The 26,021-nt window shown below is 32.7% G+C and overlaps 1 protein-coding gene, 1 long non-coding RNA gene and 1 pseudogene across 2 annotated transcripts; all 3 read left to right on the forward strand.

Moving 5' to 3' along the window:
- The first annotated feature begins 2,559 nt into the window (after positions 1–2,559).
- LOC102622063 (polygalacturonase-like) lies at positions 2,560–4,060 on the forward strand (annotated as a pseudogene).
- Positions 4,061–7,643: 3,583 nt separating this feature from the next.
- On the forward strand, positions 7,644–9,542 carry LOC127900769 (uncharacterized). Its single transcript, XM_052435984.1, has 2 exons — positions 7,644–8,475; positions 8,932–9,542. The coding sequence occupies exons 1-2, from the start codon at positions 7,644–7,646 to the stop codon at positions 9,540–9,542; spliced, it is 1,443 nt and encodes a 480-aa protein (XP_052291944.1).
- Positions 9,543–14,084: 4,542 nt separating this feature from the next.
- LOC102628839 (uncharacterized) lies at positions 14,085–16,781 on the forward strand. The gene is made up of 5 exons (XR_008052837.1): positions 14,085–14,266; positions 14,521–14,608; positions 15,577–15,629; positions 15,745–15,850; positions 16,154–16,781. It is a non-coding gene; the product is annotated as an uncharacterized LOC102628839 (long non-coding RNA).
- Positions 16,782–26,021: the final 9,240 nt, after the last annotated feature.

Raw genomic sequence — 26,021 nt, forward strand, 5'->3', positions numbered from 1 at the left:
GAACCATTTGAGTTTACAATACTAGAAACATCAAGAAACAATACGTCAAATTTCTAGAATTTTTCAGGATGTAAAACTGTTTTAAACGAACTTATATTAAGAGACCAGTAAACCTATCCATAAACTTTTAGGTCTGTGTTTTGCACTTCAAAAATTCATAACTTAATGTTAACTCAATGAAAATTAGTCAAATGAAATTTAAATCATAGAGGATTCACAATATTATATGAATATAATTTTATAAGTCATATAAAACCTTTTAATAAGCCAACCCAATTTTACCATCAGCCATTGCAATTTTGGAATGCAATCTCCAAAATTACAGCAGCCCAACATAACGATTTTTAATAATTTTTATACTCAACCAAAAATTATGAAATTAAACATATGGCAAATAGACATAATGAGGATTAGAAAAAGAAATCAACATGATATTTAGAGATCATTTGTGTAGTCAGAAATATCCATGAATGCAGACATGCTGCTAAAAATTAGAATTTTCCAGCACCACGGTTCAAATTCTGAAAATTTACAATAAATTGGTTACTTGGAATCTCTTTGCACAAAATACATCATTGAAAACCTAAAATTCGTGCAGAAATTAAATAAAAATAAAGGAAAAAATAGTAATCAAATCACACTGCTCATGCCTCATGATGCCTATCTAGTTATTTATGATAAAGAAAACAAATATCAGAGAGCATGCATTAAAAAAATATAAATACCTCAAAATTTCTTTCAAATTGCATAAAAGAAAACCTTTGAATTCTTTGTTTTTATATGTTTCTTTGATTAAAGAGTTTTAAATTGTAGGGATATATGAAGAGTCGAAGTTTTATAAAAATATTGCTTTTATAAAAAAATATACGATAAAGACAGTAATCCCTCATAATTTATTTTAAAAAATAAATAAAAAGAAAAAAAATTATACCTTATCTCAAATAATGCTAATTAAAATAAATTCACACAAATAAAAGACAAAAAATTAAATAGATAAACATAAATAAATTCAAACAAACAAGGGACTAGTGTAACACTTTTCTTAAAAGTTTATTTCATTTTTTATGCTAATTATCTATTACAAGCAACGACTATGACGGCGATGTAATTGATTAATTAATATGGAATGCTTTTAGCAGAAAGGAGAGAAAAGCAATTAAGCAATTGATTAATTAACTAGAGGGCCTTTTTCTTCTTCTTCCTTCGCTTCCCCCCCGCACCAACCACAAGCCCCCCTCCCCCGCCCACCCCCCCCCCCGGCCCCGGGCGCCCAAAACTGCAGTCATAATTAAAAAGAACCGCCGATTACTTCTCCATTTTTCGCTCCACATATGAAGTCCTAGGCTCCAAGTCATGTTGCACCTTCTAAAATTTTAAAGAAGTGTTTGTTGTAACTTTTCGCAGAGTGTCACAATTCTTTTTCCAAATAATTAAAATTTATTAATTGAATTTGTTACATAAATATTATTCTTGCTAAAAAGACCAAAATAACAATACAATAAAATTGCACCCATCATGCCATGCTCTGAAGAGTCAACAGTGTAGGCAAAACCCATAAAACCAGCGAAACTTGAGAGCAAAATTAATAATTTTCACAACGTTTACTAGGAAACTTAGAGGATATGTTTATACAGATTCAAATCCAATTATGTAAACTAGCACGAGATATAAATAGTGAAAAAGGTTTAAAGAATTAGAAATTAACAATAATAACGTGACAGTAATACAATAATGCCACGTATGTTTGTGAGAGTTTATACTGGTGGTATTACTCAGTTAATAAGATATTTAAAGAACTCATATATATCTCTTTTAATTACAATTACAGCTTTTTAAAGATTAGTTGTGTATATGCAACATTCTTTGATAAATGAATTTGAAATTTAGCTCCCTTAACTATGTATGCTGTATTTTGACTAGCTGTTGCCATAAAATGTTCATTTCTAGTTATTTTTTTGCATAATGGACATAAACAAAATTATTCAAAGGCTGCAATTTGAAGCAATAAGAAGAAATAGTCCACAAATGAATAGATTGATCCACATGAACTGAGGAAACAAAATGTCAAAAAGAAGCATAGGTTGCCATTTCAAGCAACAAGGGGAAATAGTTCATAAATGTGTTCCGCAGGAATTGCCTGATCTTGTGGGCATAATATGGGCATAATTTTACATAGCAAGGGAAAAGCTGAAAATAGATAAACACTTTTTCAGTTTTTCTGTTAGAACTGCCTTTGAATCTCCACTGATCATACAAAGTTACAAACCATGTACGTGCACTTGTCCTTTGTATGTATCTGTAGCCTTCTGTCGTCAAATATATATTATCCAAGTCTCAAGTAAGGGCATTTAAGTAAATAAAGTTTGTATTAGTTAAAGCAAAAATAATCTCTTCCAAAATTCGGTGCTTGCAGCCTGCTTTCACTCAATTCAAATCCTATAAATAGCCCCATTAAATCGTTTCAAATTCCATCCACCATACTGTCAATTCTCAACTTCTCTATCCTTAACTTCCCTTCTGCTTCTCTTATTCCTATCATCAAATTAACTTTTCAAGCAAATGGCAAAATCAATGTCTTTGCATATTCTTTTAGTACTAATATTCTTGATTCTCTTCGTTAGTTCATCTTCAGCAATTCCAATGGTCACTTACAGTGTGATCAGCTTGGGAACCAAATCTGATGGCCAGACTGACACGACGAAAGCCTTTCTAGCTGCATGGGCTAAAGCTTGTGGTTCAACCGCGGACTCAACCATTTACGTGCCACCTGGGAGGTACTTGCTACACAATGTTGTGTTTCAAGGCCAAAGCAGGAACAATGACATTACCATACGTTTTGATGGGACTCTTGGCTCCATCCGATTATCGGATCATTGGAGATGCTGGAAACTGGGTTTTATTTGAGCATGTTAATGGCGTTTATATTGATGGTGGCATCCTTGATGGCCAAGGTGCTGGCTTGTGGGCTTGTAAACGATTAGGCAATAATAATTGCCCTAGCGGTGCCACGGTAAGTTGGAAGATTGTTACTTTTAATAATAGTCATAAATTAAGTGGCTTTCGGTTTTGGTTATTCTCCTCAGATTAAAATAATTAATAACGTTCCTTCTTGTGTAAATTAGCAGATACTGGGCTTTAGCAACTCAAACAACATTCTGATTAACGGATTAACATCCCAAAATAGCCAGATGTTTCATGTTGTCATCAATGGATCTCACAATGTGAAAGTACAAGGGATGAGAGTCTCGGCCTCAGGAAATAGCCCTAACACCGATGGCATTCATGTTCAATCATCAAGTGATGTCACAATTTTGAACGCTAGAATTGGGACTGGAGATGATTGTGTATCAGTTGGCCCTGGCACCACCAATTTACGGATTGAAAACGTTGCTTGTGACCCTGGCCATGGGATCAGGTAGAGAATAAAGAACATGCATGATGGTTTATTTATAGCATTTTATTCTTTTTTACGTCATAATATTTAGTGCCGATTAAATTGGACTATTGTGAATTCGTTGCAGCATTGGTAGCTTAGGCAAAGAGCTACATGAGGCTGGAGTGCAAAATGTGACAGTAAAATATGTGACATTCACAGGAACTGAAAATGGATTAAGTCCTGGGGAAGACCAAACACTGGATTTTCCAGGAATATTCTTTTCCAACATGTTGTTATGAAGAATGTCGATAATCCCATCGTAATTGATCAAAACTACTGTCGTGACAACAAGAATTGCCCTGGAAAGGTATTATATTTATCACTGGTTCGTGTGTGAGAATTCGACGACGTTGATGTGAATAAAATTCAACTTATTAATTATAATTTTTACGTTCAACAGGCATCAGGGGTTAAAATCAGTGATGTAACATACCAAGATATTCATGGAATATCTGCAACAGAAGTTGTTGTAAAGTTTCATTGCAGTCAAAAGTATCCATGCTCGGGCATAAACTTGAGCATGTGAAGCTCATTTACAAGAATCAACCAGCTGAAGCATCATGTAGGAATGCTGATGGATCAGCCTCTGGTTTTGTTCAGCCAAATAGTTGCTTGAGGTTGTGATGAATAAATTAGTTCTTGCGTTAAATTGCATTTTTTTTAATGAGCCCAGGAATGTTTTATGGGCCTGTGTGAGGAAGCCTATTGGGCTTTCTTGGACGATGCTTATACAATTTGCCTTATAAGACCAAATCCAAACTTTATTCTTTTTTTTTTTTGGAACTACAAACTTTATTCTTTTGTACTCAACGAAATGCAGTCATACATTTTGCATAACATAATCTTATTGCAGTAATCAAACTATTAAACTTAACTTTTCCAAATTAAACCAAATTGAAATTGTCACATTTCTTTTCCCTAATAATCAAAAATTTATTTTAAAAAATTATCAATTAAACTTACACACATATTATATGAGACTCAAACCTAAGACCTAAGTTTTAGTAAGGTTGCTTCCTAACCAGTGGAGTTCGACCTTAATCTATAATAATGAAAACATATTAATTGAGTTTGTTATGTATTCCTGCTAAAAATGCAACAAAATAACATCATAATAAGACTGTCTTTAAAGGATTGTGAGCCTTAGGCGAATTTTTTCATTTTTTTTGGTCTTTATACATTCAACAACATCAACTCTCGAACGAATGTAAAATAACCTAAAGTTTTTTTTTTTTTGTATTACACAAGCCATATATCAATATAAAAATTAAAATAAATTAAATTGATAAAAAATAAGAATAATAATAATTTAAAATAAATAATGAAAAAAAGCATCTGGAAGTTGTTTAACTGAGATGAATGTGATGATTAGTTGATAGCAATGGATTTCTTAGGAAAACAAATCTTATTTTTGGATAATTATAAATGAGAGTAATAATAGGGAGATATCTAAAAAATAGGCTTTCTTATATACATAACTTAGATAAAATCTTAGAAATCTTAGAAGAATAATTATTTATTAGTGTGTCAATTAAACAAATGTCAAATATTAGGTCTCTCTAAAATTTGGAGTCTTAAGAGACCACCTAGTTCACTTGGTGCTAAAGCTGCCTCTAATGACATGCCCTGAAAGAGACAAGAACAGACAAAAGCCATAAAACTAGCCAAACTTGATAGTGAAATTAATAATTTTCCACAACTCATGGTAGGAAACTTAGAGCATATAATCATAAAGATTTAAATTCAATCATATAAACTAATATGAGACATAATCAGTGAAAAAGTTTTTAAAAAAATTAGAAATTAGAAATTCGAAATTGATAACATGCCGTAAGACAATAATGCCACATATGTTTATGAGAATTTGTAGTTTATGTACTGCATACATGTCCCCTCTAATAATTACAGCTTCTTGATGATTAGTTGTGTCTATGCTATTTATATTCTTTTAAATATAAGAATCTAAATTATTTCCCCTAATGTGTGATATATTTTTGGCAGGCTGTGGCAACAAAATGTTAATGTAACAAGGCCACATATGTTTGTGAGAATTTATACTTGTGGTATTACTCAATTATTATAGTTTATGTACTCCACATACGTACATATATATATATACATCTCATCCTAATATCGAGTAGTTCATACTAATATTGTTGTCTTCCTAAAAATTTAATTAAGCGTAGAAGTCCCTTAATTACAAAAACAATTTTGCAGCGGAAGAAAAACTAACCTTAGAGAATTTCCTAGAACTACATCCACTACAAGAAAAAGTATCTACTATCACAGTCCTCTGTGTGATAGTTTTTGGTCTGGAGGCCTACAACAATAGAATCGTGATAGATTTAGTTTCTGTCATACACTTATGACATAGCTGTGATAGACATATCGTTTGTCAAGAAATTATGATATATTGGTGATATGAATATCATATATCAAGAAATTATGATAGACTAGTGATAAATTATTTGACTATCAAGAATGAAAGACTGATTTTTTATGTTGACTTTAATTGCGCGGGTTTGACTTAATTTTTAAAAATATTATATTACTAAAATAGAAGTGAAACGATGCCGTCTCAGTTGTATGTTTCATAAGTTTGAGGAAAACAGAAACGTAAATAACAAAAAACAATTAATAAAACGTTGCGTTTTGTTAAGGGGGGAAACATTTTTGTGAGAAAAGAGGGAAATTTTTTTCTAAGTGTTCAGAAAATTTGCAAGCGTTATTGTGGAATCTCAAACTCGATTAGCACACTTACAGCAAACCCTCAAAGGCCAGCCATAGCAAAATAACGACACCCAAACACCCATAGTTTCAAAATCATTTTGGTTGTTTCATTGAATCATCTCTCTTTGCTGGGATGAAGTCAGTGCTAATCGAAACCCAAATTGGAATGAGAACAACATCCAGGGTACTTTTATTGACTGAAAGAAACCCAATAGCTTACCATGAAATAAGACCCAAATCGTTGTTGTCGAAGTTGAAACCCTAGGCTTGACGCTGAATTGAAGCTTCACACCCACTGGTGAGTCATTGCTGCATTTGCATGTATTTAATTTTGACTATTTATTCAACTTTTATGTAAAGTAGTAAATAATTTGTAAAAAATTGAAATGTATTTGCATGTATTGCATATATTTCGGTAATCAATTTACTACATAATTTCCCAGGAAGATATAATTTTGTTAATTTTGAGTTCTGTTTTGAGTTGTAATCGTACATTGCATAATGTTGTTAATTTTTTCTTATTCTAGGTAATTCTGAATTATATTCATGTATTTGTGTGTGAATTTTTTTTTTCTAGCTATTTCTGATATTGAAGCTTCGTTAAGTTAAATGAGTGTTTGTGTATGAAGATGGTGATATTGGCTTGAAATGTCTATAATAAAGCTTGAGGAGGGATTCTTAGTAACTGATTCTGTTATGTAAAATTGAGGGATTCTCACATCTCATTGTCATCTATCTATGCATGTGGTGTTGTAGCTATTTTGCATCTGGTGGTATTATTGTTACTGTTGTTGTCTTGAGTCGTAACATTTGCGTGTCAAATATAAATAGTTGTGATTGCTGCATAAACGTGACAGTTCGATGTTCTTGATTTGTTGAAGGCATTGTATTAAGGTACTTGAAGCTTTTCTTTGTGTTTGCTTTCATTTTTGTTCTACTGATGTATATTATTTGAAGTTGTAGTTTATTATTTCTTCTTAGGCTTACTCATATGATTAATGTAATTTATTGGTACCTTTTTAGCCCTCTTGAATCCAAGGTTTGGAATTCTATCAACTGATCATTCAAAATATATTTCAGTAATCAATATTGTTGCTGGATTTGTACCTGGAATTGGATATAGCAGCAGATTATTGGGTTTAATCTGGTAAGTTCCATTTCTTATCCTCTATTATTTGACGTAGATTGAAGTTGTTATACACTTGCTTAAAATTTACATATCTTTAAATTTATAATTATGATACTATGTAATGTGTTTGTTGTGAGGTCTGTCTTATTTATTATATTTATAGTATAGTAGGAGAGTGAACTTTTGAAAAGTATGAAATTCAGTTTATCAGCTTTCTTGGTTGCTATATTTGTAATTTTGAAATTTGTTTAGTTCACATGGTATTGTAACATTAGACAAATATTCTAAGTATGTACATTCTTTCTTTGTTTTATGTATATGTCAGGAACATTAATTATTAAGCCAGAAATGGATAAATCTTGGATTCAATATAATCGATTATCGACAGAATATGAAGAGGGTGTCCAGAAATTTATAAATTTTGCTATAAAAAATGCTGGAGGCAGTAGCGTCATTAGGTGTCCATGCGTTGATTGTGGGAATTTATCATTTGAAACACTTACAACTGTAAAAGATCATTTATATATGCATGGTTTTGATGTGAAATATGGCAATTGGTTTTGGCATGGGGAAGAGATTCATAAGAGTTCTTCTACTCAAAGAGAAAATCATTTTCAGCAACAAAATATAGAGTTTGACAATGGTAATGAGTTAAAAATGGTTAATGATGCTTATAAGGGTTGTTGTGGGGACCCTAAGGCATTCAAAGAGTTGCTAGAACAGGCTGAGAAACCCTTGTACCTAGGATGCACAAAATTTGCTAAGTTATCCTTTTTAGTGAAATTGTTCAATGTGAAGGGTAGATTTGGGTGGTCTGACAGTAGCGTTTCTGCATTGTTGAGTGTTTTAGCAGATGCTTTCCCTAAAACTAATGAAATTCCAACCTCTATGTATGAGGCCAAAAAGACAATGTCAGCTTTGGGCTTAGAATATGTTAAAATTCATGCTTGCCCAAACGATTGTATACTCTACAGAAAAGAGTATGAAGGTCTTTTGGAATGTCCTACTTGTGGGTTATGTAGATGGAAGAAAAAGGATGGTATTGTAGACCAATATAGGAAAGGGGTTCCTGCAAAAACTTTATGGTATTTTCCTCCTATACCTAGGTTTAAGCGCATGTTTCAGTCATCCGAAACTACTAGGGACTTGACTTGGCATGCAAATGAGAGGATGGTTGATGGTAAACTCCGACATCCGGCTGACTCACCATCTTAGAAGTTAGTAGATGAGAAATGGCCGATCTTTGCATCCGATCCTAGAAACCTTCGCCTAGCTCTATCAGCTGATGAAATCAATACACATAGCTCTCTTAGTAGTATATATAGCTACTGGCCAATAATTCTTATTACTTATAATCTTCCACCATGGTTGTGCATGAAACGAAAATTCATAATATTGTCCCTCTTGATTTCTGGTCCTCAACAACCGGGTTTAGACATTGATGTGTATTTGCAACCTTTTATTGAGGATTTGAAAACTTTATGGGATGTTGGGGTGGAGGCATATGATGCCTACAAAAATGAGTACTTTAATTTGCGGGCTGTATTACTATAGATAATAAATGACTTCCCGGCACACAGAAATTTAGCAGGATGTACTGTTAAAGGATACTATGCCTGCCCATATTGTGGTGTAGAAACACCAAAATGTAGACTTAAACATAGTGGAAAAAATGTATACATTGGGCATCGGCTTTGGCTTCCTCATGGTCATAAATTTCGGTTCCAAGCAAAAGCCTTTGACAATAGTGTGTGTGATGAAACCCCTCCAAAACTATTAAACGGGGAGGAAATTTTCCAGTTGGTCGAATCTATTGATAATAGATGGGGGAAAAGCAACAGTAAAAAGCGTAAAAGTGCGAACAATGATGATCCCGTGTGGTGGAAGAAGAAATCTATATTTTATAATTTAGAGTATTGGAAGCACTTGCTTGTGTGGCATCAATTAGATGTTATGCACATTGAAAAGAATGTGTGTGAGAACATCTACGGTACACTGCTATATATTCCTGGAAAGTCCAAAGATGGACTGAAGTCGAGGATGGATCTCTTGGAAATGAAAATTAGGCCCACCTTAGCACCACAAGTTAAAGGAAACAACAATCGTGCATGGCTTCCTCCTACTTGCCACACCTTAACTAAGGAGGACAAAGTAAGATTCTGTGCAGCTTTGAAAAGTATCAAGGTTCCTACTGGATACTCTTCAAATATTAGGAATCTTGTGTCAAAAAAGGACTTTAAACTCTAGGGTCTTAAGTCCCATGACTGTCATGTTCTTATGCAATAACTTTTTCCAATTGCCGTAAGGTGTGTGCTGGCCAAACATGTCAAAGAAGCTATCATTAGGTTTTGTTTCTTCTTTAATTCGTTGTGCGCGACTGTGATTGACGTGACAATGCTAGATGAATTGGAGAAAAACATCGTAGAGACTTTATGCTTGCTTGAAAAATGTTTTCCCCCTTCTTTTTTTGACATAATGGTTCATCTTACTATTCACTTAGTGAGTGAAGTTAGACAATGTGGTCCCATATATTTTGGGTGGATGTATCCTTTTGAGCGATACATGAAAACTCTAAAAGGCTATGTTCGAAACCGTAACTGTCCTGAGGGTTACATAGCGGAGAGTTATATTGCCGAGGAAGCATTAGAATTTTGTGCAGAATACTTGGAAAACATGCCCACAATTGGGGTTCCACCTGGACATGTGCAGAATTTAGAAATTGACAAGCCCATGAGTGGTGGACAAATGGTGGAAGTTGATCGAACTTCATTAGATCAAGCACACTTGTATGTTTTGCATAACACTGAGGAAGTTCACCTTATATAAGGTGATGTTACCTAAATTGTGTTATTTTACCTTTATATTTGTCAGGTTTTGGTAGTTTAGGAACCTGAAAATTTTATCTTTTTAACTGATTTTTAGAGAGCATGAGGATTGATTACAACTTTGCCATTCACGAAAAAATGAGAAGTGGTTGCCAGATGAACACAACCGAACATTTGCAGATTGGCTAACAGATAAGGTTTTGATAACATTAGTTTAATTAATTCCTTTTTTCCTTTCTGTTTCGGTTTTTGCTTGTTTAACATTATATTCCTGTCGATTAATAATAGGTAAATATGTTGATAGAGAACGGTGACGTTGTTACTCAAACAAACCGTTGGTTATCCCAAGGGCCTTGTCCTTATGTTTTCCAACATCCTGGATATGACATAAATGGTTTTCACTTTGTTACGAGAGATCGAGACTTAAATAGAGTTACTCAAAATAGTGGAGTGTCATTGGTTGCACAAATAATTTCAGTCGTAAGTTCAAAAGATAAAAATCCTGTCACTTCTAACATCACATACTATGGAGTGATTAGTGAGATTTGGGATCTAGATTATGTTATCTTTAGAATTCTAATAATGAAGTGTGACTGGGTACATACCAGAGGTGGTGTTATGAAGGATACACTCAGATTTACTTTGGCAGACTTGTTGTTGAGTGTTAGAAAATGCATATTTATAAAGGAGAAAACCGTCATTTTACATTTCAAGTCTTACTAACAACCTTTACTTTTATGTATTTAACCTTCCTGTGATTTAATTACATGTGTTTTATTTTAATTAAGTATTTTATGTATTTTAGGGGCATTATAGTCATTTCACAATAAAGGAGAGATCAAACGACAAAACGAACATCACTTTTGAACTCAAGACGGTGGAAAACCTTAGGAGGAGCATAAAAGGAAAAATGACACTATTCACATGTACGGTACTATTCACGCGTACGGTACTGTATACGTTACTGTTCACGACACTGTTCACATAGACGGACCGATGACGTGGCATTGACCGATGATGTGGCATTGACTGATGAGGTGTCACGATCCTGTTGGACTAAAATTCTTATGTACTGTTGGTGGTGACGTGGCAGCATATTAGTGGACGAAAAATCTCGCGTACGGTACATGCATCACACAGGATTATTTTCAACCAAACCGCGTTACTGTTCAACCCGGGTCAAACCGTGTTACTGTTCATCCACGTGGTCAAACCGCGTACTGTTGACTGATGACGTGGCGCAATCCTGAGCGTCCAAACTGTTTTTAATCTGATGGCCATGATTTACTCCATGTATCTATAAAAAGGGGGCCTCCCCCCCTAATTTGATATCTCTGAATCCATTTTTGGACTCCATTTTCTGTAATTCCCTTTCCATCTTGTATTTTCTACGTATTTTAATAAATTTCCATTTTACCCTTAGTTTAATTATGAGTAGCTAATTTTCTTTCAAGCTTGGGTTGAAGGTGAAGTCTCAACATGTGTCATGGGCTTAATTTGGTAAATTTATTTTCTCTTCCCCTCTAGTTTTTGTGGATGTTTTGACTTCTCGTCGACAAATAATAATAATCTTGTCTAGATACCGCCTTAGTTACACCAGCTCTCTAGTATAAGGTTATTATTATTTGGCACGATAAGCCCTTATCACCATATTGATTAGAGTGTGGTTCATGAGGTGTGGATTCCCCCCTCATGATTTAATTGGTATTAATAAGGAATATTTAGCCCATGGTGCATGTTGATATGGATCCAGATACCCAAGCGCTTCAATCATAATAATTTTCTCTTCAATTTCTTCTCGCCATTTTAATTCCAAATTTTAGAATAATTTAATTCACTTCCACCACAAATCTAAACCACCTATTTACAAAATTAATTCTACACATAATTAAAATCCACCTCCTCGTGGGATCGACACTCATTGCCATTAATCTATACTACAATAGATTCGTGCGCTTGCAAGTACATTAAAATTTGTACAACACGTTTTTGGCACCGTTGCCGGGGAGGTAAGTAATTTTAATTCATAGAATTAATTTGTGTGAATAATTTCTTTTAAATTGTTGTCTTGTATTTTTAAAAAAAAAAGAAAAAAAAGTGAATCTGCATTTAGAGGTTAGTATTTCTTTTCTTTCTCTATTCTTTATAATTCTGCAATTTAATTTTTAAGTTATTTTTCTTTGTAATTTTTGTTTATCTTAATTTAATTTTCTTTATTAAGTTTTAATTTAATTTTTAGTTAATTTCACAAATTTGTTTTAGTGTATTTTTATAGAAAGGTTGTAACAGCGTAATAAGGTTAGTATCGTAATTTCTCCTTTTCTTTATTTTTATTTGTTTTGTTTCCATTTATTTTTGTGTTCCTTGCATGCATGGTTGTAGGTCATTATTTCCTAATCTTGACCCACTCCGATTTGGAGTATTACCCGATATCTTATAAGTTCCATCACCTATTTATGTTTGAGAAAATGTAAATAATTATTTTATTTAGTGACGTTGTGCCAAGCAAAAGCAAAAAAAAAAAATTCAAAAAAAAAGAAAAAAAAATAATAACAATAACAGGTGAAATCCACCTTGCAACTTCCAAAAAAAAAAAAAATTCCTCTGTATTTTTCTCAAACATACACTTTGTTTTCCTTATTTCCATTCTTTGTTAACCATGTCCCTTGCCTACGTTACATCCTAATAAAAGTCCTTCCTAATTTTAGGGAACTATAATCTGAAGTACACCACAAGAAAATACAGTATTGGCTACAAATTCTATTGCAATAAAACTTACTTTATTGCTAAAATTCATATCTTGCAAAAAAATTAGTCTTTATCGCTATAGCTAAACAGATTTTGTTCTTCTTAATGATGTGGAATAGGCAAGAAAATTAGAATATATGGCAACAAAATATTTTCTTGCCCTACGCTATGTTTGGCAACAAAAGTGTTCTTGTTGCCTAACAAGCTTAATGAAAGCAAAATCAGTTTCGTTGCTCAAGTTTTTCCACAACAAACACTTGAATCAGTTGCAACAAATGAAATATTGCAAAAAGTTGTGATTAGCGAGAAAATTTGTTTTGTGCTCTCAGAGTTTTTTGCAACGAGATTAATTTTGTTGCGCAAAGGTTAACAAAAATATTAAATTTTCCAATATTGCTAATAGCAAATTGTTGCACTAAAGTTCCATATGATGTTCAATAACTATTATGTGGCACCATTATATCCTCACGTTACACTATAAGTAGTATAGTATTTCTTGTCTGGAAGCCATATTCCTCTTTTGACACATCTTGATAAATTGTTAAATTATTTTAATTATGATTCCAAATTTACTTTTTAGGTAATAAGGTTTATAATAATATTTTATACAAAATTTAAAATGATGACATTAAATCTAAGAAAAACGATGGTTTACTTGTTTAAAAAAGATATCAATGATAATAACATATAAAAATTACGATTAGTAATAATATTGATCATAATAATGAATTGAAGTATGAATAATGATCATAGTAGTGTTTTATTGTAGTATCATTCATTACAAGTAAGAGGAAATTAAATGAATGAAGAATCATTACTAATTACATCAATCTTATTGGACAACTAAATAAATTACTTAGTGGGGTGTGTGTGTATTCGCAAGTTGGTAAATTGGATTAATTCAATTTTTCTAGTAAGTATAATTTATTAGAGGATAAAAAAGGTCATCAATAAATTATTATTGGAAAATACTGAAACTAATATTAAAAAAAATCAATTAACAACTTGAAAGTGTATTATTGAATATTGATTCAACACAACACTTAACTAGCTATATATGAAGGTTGGGGAGATTTCTATAAATTAAAAATTTAAAATTTTAAAAAATAACATATAGGCTAAAATTAATAAATGAAAATATAAAGATAATATAAAAAGCGAACATGACTTCATGGGAGGCTTTTTATTTCCGTGCCTTTTATTTAATAAACCGCGCCTTAACAGAAGTAAAGTTTCCATCTCCAATTTTTTCTTAATTAAAATATTGCTTCTAGAATATTTCCACTTTACTCTCGCTTATTTCTTTTGCCCAGCCATGGAGTTATTCTCTCTGCCAAAGCTTTAAGCCACTGAAGAGTTGTACTTGGAAGGCACCACTCAAGACAACGATTTCTTCAAGTTAGTATTATTTTATATATTGGCCTACTGAGTTTGATTTTGTTTAGTGGGTTTTGCTTTAATTATTTATTAAGTGGGTCTTTGTTTCAATTTTTAATTTGTTAAATTAAAGTTAATGGATTATTTTGATGTCTATTTGTCGTTAATTCATCTAAAGAATTATTATATACTGCAATAATAAAGTAATACTTGAGGATTATATTCTTTGTCAAACTTCTCTCAATAGTTTTTTGAATTTTAACTCTATTTCACAGGTGAGTTAATTTTTTGGGAGTTTCGTCTTTGCTGAGAACAAAAACTTAAAGAAAGAATTGAATTCTAATTATTACCTTCAGCTTTCAGGTACAATTCATTTTTTTTTTAAGAATTGTCCACATTATTGTGTAAAATTATTTTATTTTTGTTTTGTTTTTGTTCCCTACATATATTAATTTATAGTATCTAGCAGTGAACAATAGATAGGAGTTGGATGCATTTGCTAAATAAATTATGTAAAGAATACTAAGATGGTATCAAGTCTTTTATGAAGGCTGCTGGGCAATGTGCAAATGAGAATAATCTTGTTCGTTGTCCATGTAAAGAATGTCAAAATGCATTCTTCAAGTCGTTGCATATTGTCAAAGCCCACTTAAAAAGATATGGCATTGCAGCAAGCTATACAAAATGGGTTTTTCATGGTGAAGAACCTGAGTTTGTGGACAATAGTAAAATGAATGTAGGATCTATGCCCAGTAATAGGAGTGCCTTTACATTTGACAATGAAGAGGATGATGATGAAATGTATAATTTAATTCATGATATGTGGGAGCCAATGTCAATGGATGCATTCACTTCGGAGACAAATATTGAAGAGAATGTTGACATGATACACGATGATAATAGAGAATTTAGAATGTGTGCAGGATTGTTAGAAAATGCTGGAAAAAGTTTATTTCCTAGCTAGTTCTAAGTTATCTGCTTTGAGTTTTATTGTCAAGCTAATGCATATAAAAGTTCTTAATAAATTGAGCAACAAAGCAATAGATATGATTCTCCAATTGTTGAAAGAGGCATTCCCAGAAGGCACAACACTACCAAGTACTACTTATGATGCAAAAAAAAATGTTGAAGGACTTGGGCTTAGGGTATGAAGTCATACATGCATGTAAGTATGATTGTGCTTTATTTTGGAAAGAATATGAGGCATTAGAGAAGTGTCCATACTGTGGTGAATCGAGGTACAAGTTTGAAGGCGGTAAAAAGAAAATACCTCAGAAAGTGTTACGTTATTTCCCTTTAAAACCAAGATTACAAAGATTATTTATATCTAGGCATACAGCACGGGATATGAGGTGGCATCAAGAGAAGAGAGTTGCTGAGGAAGGTATTTTAAGACATCCTGCTCATGTTATAATTTCTTTGACAAAATTATAGTTATCTTGATTTATTTTTATGTTGATTATTAATAAACTCTACTGTATATTTTTAATAATTACTAGATGGGTCCTAGACATAGAGTTACCAAACGTGTAAGAGCAGAAACTGTTGTCGCATCTACAATTCCTCAATCTCAGCCTGTTATACCCAGCCAAGAGTTTGTGCAAGGTGCTGTTACAACTCTAGAATTTGGTATTTAAAGAGTTTAATTGGTAGGATTTTTTTTAAAATATAACATACAATATAAAAAGAGTTTTTTTTTCTTAATTTTTCTTTCATGCTCCAATTAACTTTATTATTTGAAATATCAAATAATTAGATTTATAAGTATAACAGCAAGTTTCTTTTTTTTTTTTTTCAATTTATGCCTTAATGCAAATTAATTCCATGACCAATGGATTAAATTTCAACTGTTTAATTAATAAAATTCTTTTTTTCTTCCTTCATTTACTAACGAAGCTTTATGTATAGGACCAAATGGTAGAGATACAACAACAGCAACAAACCGATCCTGAAGAAGCAAAACCACTAACTCAAAGGGAAATATGCATTGAAGTACTTGGAAAGAAATCAGGCTATTTTCGAGGACTTGGCAACGGACCACGCCCAACTTCAAACCATGGTGTTGATACTTCTAAGGCTGACAGATTGCATGGTATTATATCTTCACAACAAAGTAGATTGGATTCACAAGATGTTGAGCTTCAAGAGCAAAAGAAGACTATTGATCAATTGGAGTCCAGATTGTCCCAATTTGAGGGTATGATGCAGCAATTTTTTCTTCTCAAGGATCCGCTTTTCGCTTTACAGATTCAGCTACTCAATGATATGTCCTTAGAGTATCTTGAACTTGTTAGTATTTTGAATTGGCCATCACTTGATCTTTTTGGTTACTGTTGGTGCATGTTATATCTTTAAGTATTTGGAGTTTGGAGTAGCTGTAAGAGATCGTTTATAATTTTTGCTCATTACATTTTTGGGATAGATGACAATCCACTTTTGTATTTGACTATCATATGTGATTCTTAAAGTCAATTTTGTATATATATATATATAGGTTGGATACTGAATGGGCCTTTAACTTTTAAATTAGTTCAATGACATTAATGATTTTTTTGTTAGATTTCTCAACATATATTTCTAGTTTATTATTGTCATGGAAGGGAAAAAAATTGGTATCTTTCCCAACGAACTTGGTTTGCTTCCTTTTATACCATGATATTATTAAAAAAAATTGTAGTATTTTTTAATGACAAAATTGATTTGTTTCTAAAAATATTTCAATATTTATTGCAAATTTGTAAAATATTCAACATAAAGAAACAAAGTAGTTTTGTTGCCTAAAATGATCTTAGCTAACAAACACGTTTGTTGGTACGCGTTTTTTTATGTAGTTCTTTATTTCTTAGCAACAAATTAGTTTTGTAGTAAATAACTATATAGAAACAAAATAATTTTGTTGTGTAAAATTGTTTAGCGCAACAAAATAATTTTGTTGTGTAAAATTGTTTAGCTCAACAAAAAAGTTTGTTGCCAAATTATTTTCTAAACAAGTTGAAGACTCCTTCACAACGAATCTGTTTTGTTGCGAAAGGAAGTTTGAGGCGAGAAATGCTTTGATATGTTGTTAAACATAGAGGGCGACAGTGCTAGGCCGACGACCGGGCCGACAAGCTTGTTTTTGTAGCAATAACCTATGGCAACAAAATTGGCACTTTAGGCAAAAAAATCTTTTTGTTGCAAAAAGCCATTTCTGTTGTGGTGGTAGAAGCTAGTTATGTGGGATAAAAAGATGTAGTGGTGCATAATAAAAATAAATAAAAAAAAAGATAAATAAATTGGGTTGACTAGTATTTTTATTTGACTTGAGATCGTATTATTTCTAAGTTGAGGGCATATTTATTTCATCTTGGTGAGAGCATGTGATATCACTTCTTTATTATTTTCTCTCTCAATTACCATTTATTGGAGTGACTATTTTTATTGGTTTTAATTTCTTTGTGAGAGTGTCACTATTTCCAGTGAGATTTTGGGGTTTGACATGTCATTCTTGAAAGTAGCTATAACAAAGTCTACTGGGCTGATTCATATGGATGGTTGATGTGGGTGTGATGTTGCTTTAGACTGGAGATAATGCTTATACTTTTATTTAATTGCTATCATTAATCTGATGGAATAAATACGAGTGTTTCTATTAAAAAAATTTTTTTTTTTGAATTTGAATTTTGTTTTCGCTTTATTTGCTAGGGACTACCAATAAACTGGTTGGGGGGCATGTTGAGTGTTAAAAAATGCATATTTATAAAGGAGAAAACCGTCATTTTACATTTCAAGTCTTACTAACAACCTTTACTTTTATGTATTTAACCTTCTTGTAATTTAATTACATGTGTTTTATTTTAATTAAGTATTTTATGTATTTTAGGAGCATTATAGTCATTTCACAATAAAAGAGAGATCAGACGGCAAAACGGACATCACTTTTGAACTCAGGACGGTGGAAAACCTTAGGAGGAGCATAAAAGGAAAAATGACACTATTCACATGTACGGTACTATTCACGCGTACGGTACTGTATACGTTACTGTTCACGACACTGTTCACATAGACGGACCGATGACGTGGCATTGACCGATGATGTGGCATTGACTGATGAGGTGTCACGATCCTGTTGGACTAAAATTCTTATGTACTGTTGATGGTGACGTGGCAGCATATTAGTGGACGAAAAATCTCGCGTACGGTACATGCATCACATAGGATTATTTTCAACCAAACCGCGTTACTGTTCAACCCGGGTCAAACCGTGTTACTGTTCATCCACGTGGTCAAACCGCGTACTGTTGACTGATGACGTGGCGCAATCCTGAGCGTCCAAATTGTTTTTAATCCGATGGCCATGATTTACTCTATGTATCTATAAAAAGGGGGCCTCGCCCCCTAATTTGATATCTCTGAATCCATTTTTGGACTCCATTTTCTGTAATTCCCTTTCCATCTTATATTTTCTACGTATTTTAATAAATTCCCATTTTGCCCTTAGTTTAATTATGAGTAGTTAATTTTCTTTCAAGCTTGGGTTGAAGGTGAAGTCTCAACATGTGTCATGGGCTTAATTTGGTAAATTTATTTTCTCTTCCCCTCTAGTTTTTGTGGATGTTTTGACTTCTCGTAGACAAATAATAATAATCTTGTCTAGATACCGCCTTGGTTACACCAGCTCTCTAGTATAAGGTTATTATTATTTGGCACGATAAGCCCTTAGCACCATATTGATTAGAGTGTGGTTCATGAGGTGTGGATTCCCCCCTCATGATTTAATTGGTATTAATAAAGAATATTTAGCCCATAGTGCATGTTGATACGGATCCAGATACCCAAGCGCTTCAATCATAATAATTTTCTCTTCAATTTCTTCTCGCCATTTTAATTCCAAATTTTAGAATAACTTAATTCACTTCCACCACAAATCTAAACCACCTATTTACAAAATTAATTCTACATATAATTAAAATTCACCTCCTCGTGAGATCGACACTCGTCACCATTAATCTATAATACAATAGATTCGTGCGCTTGCGAGTACATTAAAATTTGCACAACACTTGAAACGAATGGGCCATAAATCTAATCCATTTATTTTAGTTTCTCAAGCCAACCAAGTTTTTTATCCACCTGATCAGCTTGATAAGAAGTGGTCAGTTGTATGCCAAATGCCTAGAAGAGGTAAACCCAGACAAAGAAGTGAAGATGCAGTGGAATACCCTTCGTTGACTACTGAATTTCCAAGTGCTGATAACATAAACTCTATTGACGATGATACTGCAATGTACGCACGAGACAGCAAAGAGGGAATTTGGATTGGACCTTGAATATCGTTTCTGTGTTTGTTTGCATGAGCTGTTTGTTGAGTCCTTCTCAAAATGATATATGTTAAGGTTAATACAAGAAGTATTTTATGGTATCTATTATTATTTTATTTTATATTTTTTGGCAGTTTTTATATGGTAATGTATTCTCATCATTTGATTTTGTTCTGCAGTTGTGATATTCGTCATGGATAAGGGAAAAAATGTCCCTGAGAGTTCTTCACCTGAGCAATCCAATGCCCATTTCGATGAGTTTTTAGATGAAAAAAATGATGGATTTGTTGGTGAGGAATCAGAGTACCATGAGGCATTTATCCGAGAAGGATATGATCCTGAAACGCCCCTGGCCAATCATGTCCCTGATCTTGATGAGTTTGGAGATGAGAAAGAGGATGAACCTGAGAGCAGCAGTAAGCGAAGCAGAGGTGGCACTGTTGGGTCAGAACAAAACAAAAAGAGGAAAAGAAGTGGAAGGTTTGTGGTTAAATACAACAGCCTTGGTGTTCCAGTTGGTGATGAAGCCATTGAGCTGGCTACGTATATTTGTGTTTTGGTTCGTACATCAATTCCAATCCTCTACAACGATTGGCGTAGAGTTCCAGATGATATGAAGGAGCGTCTATGGGAGTCTGTTAAGGTATAAAATAATTTCCTTAAGACGATTACTCTAGTTTTATTGTTGCTGGAAAAATCTGAAAAATCTCACATTTTGAGAATGAAACTTGAAGGTGTACTTCGTGGTTCATCCTCGAAGTAGGAAGCAAGTACTACAAGCTATCGGAGCTGCATTTCGGAACTTTAAGTACACTCTAATGAGGAACTATGTTTTACCATTTGTTAATGACCGTAAAAGGCTTTTCAAGCCACCAGCACAGTACAACACGATTGATAAGGAAAGTTGGATTAAGTTTGTAAAGGAAAGACTATCTGAAAAATTTCAAGTGAGTGTCTAATTCAAGTGTTAATAATATATCAATGCTTTTGACATTTTTTCTTATGTGTGTATCCATTGTTTGTTTGGTTGTTTTAAGCAGAAAGTTAGTGGTGTGAATAAACTTAGGCGGGCACAAAATAAGTTTAATAATCACCTAAGTAGAAAAGGTTACGATGGGTTAATGCAGGAAGTGGTATGTACTGTGAATTAGTTGCTAACATTTTACTGTTGTTTGGTTAATGCAAATAATGATTGTTACTAACATTTTAACTTTTTATTAACTTTTTTACAGTGCTCAGAAACAGGCCTTACTGAAGAAGAAGTGGACAGGAGTGTTCTTTGGAAGAGAGCTCGGCAAATGAAAAATGGAGGATACCACCCCGATGTTGAACCAGTTATTAAAAAAATCGTAAGAAATTTTTTGCTTACTACTGTAATTCTATTTGTGATTACTTATACTTTGATAACATTGGCTTACTTAATTCATTTGTGTGGTAGGATAAACTGGAGATGGAAGCTAAGAAAGGAAAGATGCGGTCATCCAGAAAAAATGATATTCTCGCACAATCTTTGGGAAAAGCTCCAAAATGTGGTCATATGCAAGGAGTGGGCAAGTTTGTGATCCCGTCTCTGTATTTTCAAACTTGCCAGAGGCCTGCTGATAGAGACAGGTAAAGAGAGGACCGTCTATGGAGGGAATCAATTAACCGGCAGTTGGAAGAAATGAGAAATGAACTGAGAAAAACACCTCATCATTTAGATATAGCAAGTTCCAGCTACCCTTGTGTGCCTGGTGAAAACAATAATGTTGTTGGAGATGATGGCATAAAGTCTGTTCAAGCTGAAGCAGTTGCTGAAACATCAAAGGTCAGTTTATTTACTATTTTTTCTTATTATTTCTAGATTTAGTTTTTTGCTGGATAAAGGTTGTTGTAGTTACTGTTCTTACCTGTTATTTGTGGATTTAGTTTGCTGTATGTTTACTATTTATACATATGTTCTTTCTGGGGTGTCATTTGATACTGTTAACTACTTTGTAAGAGAAATTTAGAGTATTTAGAAATTATTTATGCCAATCACACTGAACAATTATGTTTGTAGAAGCCTGATCATTTGAAAAAAAAGAAGCAAGGGACACCTAAGAAAGAGACAGACATAGCAAACAAAAACAAGGATACACCTGCTAAAAAACTCTCTGTCATTTCAAGAAAGAGTCCAAAATTGAACCCAACTAAAATCCCAAGTGGAGATGCCTGATGATTTGTTACAGGGAAAAAAAAATAGCAACCCTAAACATCAAGGCACAAAAAAACATTTGAACTTTGAATCAGCAGAACAACATAATGATATAATAGAGATAGGACATACAGATGCTGTAAAATAGACCAAGGACGAGGGCAAAAAAGTTGCAGTGAAGCCTTTGCCAACAAGGAGGAACACAAGGCATGCAAGAGGAGTATAACGAAACAAGATTCCGTTGCTGCAGTTGTTTGGCACAATGTGTGAAGCTAAGATGTCAGACCAAGAATGGATTCCATATCTACTAGATGATGATGTTTTCCATTTGGAATGGATTAGAGCTCATATTGGAAGGCGTGACTGCAGTGTAGTTCTGTCAATGGATGCTATAGGAGTAAACGTAATCGAAGTCTATATTGCGTAAGTGATTCATAATCATTCTAGTTTTATGTGTACTTTTTATGGGAGTCCTAATTAATGGACTTTAACATTGTTTGTCTATTGTTTATTAGGATGTTGTATGCTTCCATTCTCCCTAGGAAAAGATGAGCGAAACCATTTGGATTCGCTCGTCCAGGTCTGGTTTCACTAGGCAAAGAACGTAATCCTACTGCATCATTTGACCTTAGGGCACGTGGAGTTTGTGATCGATTGAAAAAAGCGAAGAAGGGACAATTCATCTTTATGCCTTATAATCCCTAGTATGCTCCTTTAATACTTTTCAACTCATATTAATTTCTTTTCTTGCCTTAATTTACTGAAATTGCTACCTTAATGTTCTTTCTTTTATTATAGTTATCATTGGGTGCTGGTCATCTTTCATGTGTTGAAAAAAGAAGTTTATTATCTCGATTCTTATGGGGGAGATCCTGATGATGATTTAAAAGAGCTTATTAAAGTGTATGTTCAATTTTTTTATTACCATTGTCAATATAAAATTACTTTTACATACTTTACAGATACTTTGTTACAATTTTTTTTTTTTTGTATACAGCTCTATGACAATGTTTATAACACAAGAGGGTAAGGAGAAATGGAATTATAATAAGATGGTCAGATCCGAAAAGGTTTGAACTATTACCTTAACTATAATTATGTTTTACCATGCTTAATTATTATTAAAATGAACTGTACAATTGCTGATTGTGAACAGGTCCCACAGCAACCAGCAAGTTCAGTCGTGTGTGGATTTTACGTCATGAGATTCTTGAAAGACTTAATTAATGACTTCTCTTTACTAATGAACAATGTGAGTTCCTTGATCATAATTTGCTTCATAAAAAAGAACATGTCCTGTTTCAAAGTTTCACTAAATATTTATTTTTCATAAATAGTTCAATGGAAAGACAACATATTCTGATGCTGAATTAGATGAAGTCCGTATTGAGTGGGCAAACTATTTTTCTGGAGTACTTGCTGTTATGTGAGGTAACCCTTACCTATTATGTTGTTATTGTGAGTTCATAGATGAAATAAATTAATTTATTACCTATATTTTACTTGGGCAGTTATCTAGCTTATTATACTTCTATGTTGGATTATGATGAAGATGGTGGGTACTGCTGGAGTTGGCTAGTTTTTTTATTTGTTTGGAAAATAGCTCCCGGATATTGATGCAATTTTACACATTTTGGTTGTTCTTAGGTTAGATTTTCACGTTTGGGAACTGCTGGCCTTGTCTGATCAGTATTTTTGGCTCCTCTTATGTTGCTGGAAGTGTTGCTGGAAATGAACTATGTTGTTTCCTTTGTTCATGTTGGTAGAAATGACTCTGTTGTTGGCTTCCTTATGCTACTGGAATTGAACTGATCATTGTTCATTTGTGTTGTACATGCTGCTGGAATTTAGTTCTTAGGTTGTTACAATACTCTTCTTCTATTTATGTTGGACTTGTCACTCTCGAATTTGATTAAATTATGTTTGCTGACAATTATGAAATCTTAGTCAATGTTATCCATTTCATTTTCTTTGTCAGTTAATTTTTAATTGCAATATTAATTTTAATAATCTAATTAATTAGCTAATTTATGAAATATTAATTTCTACTAAATCAATTGCAGGATTGTTATTAAAATGATAATAATTTCATGGTGCAAAAAAATATCCATTTTTTATTAATTATAATTTCAATTTTTGATTTAATTGAAAAAATTCATTTAATTATAATTTGCATTTCGCGCCAAATTTGATTTTCCCGCCAAAAATTCAAAATATGGCGCACAAATTTAAAAAAAAAGGGGCCAAATTCAAATTTATTATATTCCCCTCTAAATAAAGTTATGACAGTTATGTGACTAAAAATATCTATCACAGATTATGACTGGTATTGTTCTGTCATCAATTCTTGACGGTGGCTACAATAACGGTATGAACAACCGTCATCCACCCCCTACTATGACAGATTTTGCCTGTCATGGTAGGCACTTTTTCTTGTGGTGATCAAATAAACTAAATCAAGAGTTTATCTCCACTAATACACAACTTTTAATTAATAAATCAATACATTAGTTCATCTCCATTGATACTCAACATTTGACAAATAACCAAAGCAGGAGTTTATCTCCATTGATATATATCATTTTTACAAATAACTAAACATAAAAGTTTTCAAATACTACACAAAAAAAAAACTAAAGTAGAGCTTCACATTACACTTTTAGAGTTAAGCTTTTACTCGCTTTTGTCTGAAAAATGAAATTGACAAGAGGGTGAGCTATCATACTCAGTAAGTAGAAACATGCATAATAAACATAATGGTATCTTTGCTCAATATTTGCAAACATTCAGTTTAGCACTAAGTTCATAACAAACATATGAACCTTTGTATAGAAGCTTTGCTGAACACTATTTTACTTAAAATAAATTCAAACTGAACAATCCGAACTAAATTCAAATTCAAAAAAATTATCATATCAAAATACAATGGAAAACATATATCAAGTCAAAACAAATCGGAATATATATCATATCATGATATATCATATAGGAAAGCTCATGTCAAATAGTGTCACTTGCACCCATGGTGATCCAATATAAATCAAATCATATAATTTGCACAACAGAACAGAATTTTAGTAGTGAAAGTCACCAATTGCTCCCTTTGACCCAGCCAGAACAAAACATATCATATCAAAGATAACTATTGACATTGAGCCAAAATATTTAGATTACATTCATTAAATACAGACTTAAATCTCATATAGCGACCTACACGTGGCACCCGTACAGTTTACACTCTTTAAATGCAAACTTTTAATTCGAACCTATCTAAACTTGAGCAAAGACCATTAAAATATATTTTTTTTTTTATACAAACAGGTTCAAAAAACATATATAGTTATAGAAAAATGATTTGGAAAACATTTGGAAAACAAAAGAGTTCATCATGGATAGGTCTACTTACTTGAATCCAAAGTAAATCTTAACCTTTCACTTACTAATTCGAAGCATCACCAACACATCTTAAAATTGAAACAAATGCTGATTTATCAATAAATCCATATAGAATAAGCCAGAACCTTGACTGAAATCCTTATCACAAAGGAATTACTAAATTCTGCACAACAATCAGCGTCCAAAATATAATTCACATGCTTAAGGACTTCCAATAATTCTAATATTTTCTAGAATATTATCTCCATATGTGAACTAATTAATCCTCAAATTTCAGAATTTATTACTTAATAAGTTAAAAGATCTATTTCTAGGAAAGCAGTGGAACTTAATCTCTAATTCGCAGTCTATTAGAATCTGAGCTGAATTTCACAAATTGCTTGAAAGCCAAAATGAACTTCAAAATTCATGAACATTGTGCCATATCAAACCACAGATGTCCAGTATGACTCCTCAAAGTTTTAGAATTTTATTCCTCATATATTTAGAGTTATGAATTTTCAAACATTCGCAGGTCAACTTTGTTAGAATTTTCCTTCAGTAAATAACACAGTTTGTCTCAATATTTAGCAATCCAAACGGCAATCAGAAATTATGAAAATTTACTGAGAGACTTTTCCATATGTATTCAATTATATCCAAAATTCAGAATTTTATCTTTCATATATCCAAATTTATAAAAGTATCATTCTTTAAGGGTCAAGAGTGACAGCATCTAGAAACAAATTTTCTTCCAAACTTTATTCATGTTCTAAGTCCCTTATTCAACATTAAAATCCATGAGAATTAAATTGACCATAGTTTAACATGTGATTAACAAATGTTAAATAGTTCAAACGGAAAATACATCAATTAAAAAAAAATAATAGAGAGACCATATCAGAAATTTCTTAGATATCCGAAC

This window comes from Citrus sinensis, chromosome 3, assembly GCF_022201045.2.
Source record: "Citrus sinensis cultivar Valencia sweet orange chromosome 3, DVS_A1.0, whole genome shotgun sequence".
NCBI lineage: Eukaryota > Viridiplantae > Streptophyta > Magnoliopsida > Sapindales > Rutaceae > Citrus > Citrus sinensis.

Excerpts from the sequence above, each read along its gene's own strand:
- LOC127900769 (XM_052435984.1), top strand. The coding sequence starts at position 7,644 with ATGGATAAATCTTGGATTCAATATAATCGATTATCGACAGAATATGAA. Across the intron at positions 8,476-8,931 it reads AAATGAGAGGATGGTTGATG|AAACACCAAAATGTAGACTT; the intron begins GTAAACTCCGAC and ends ATTGTGGTGTAG.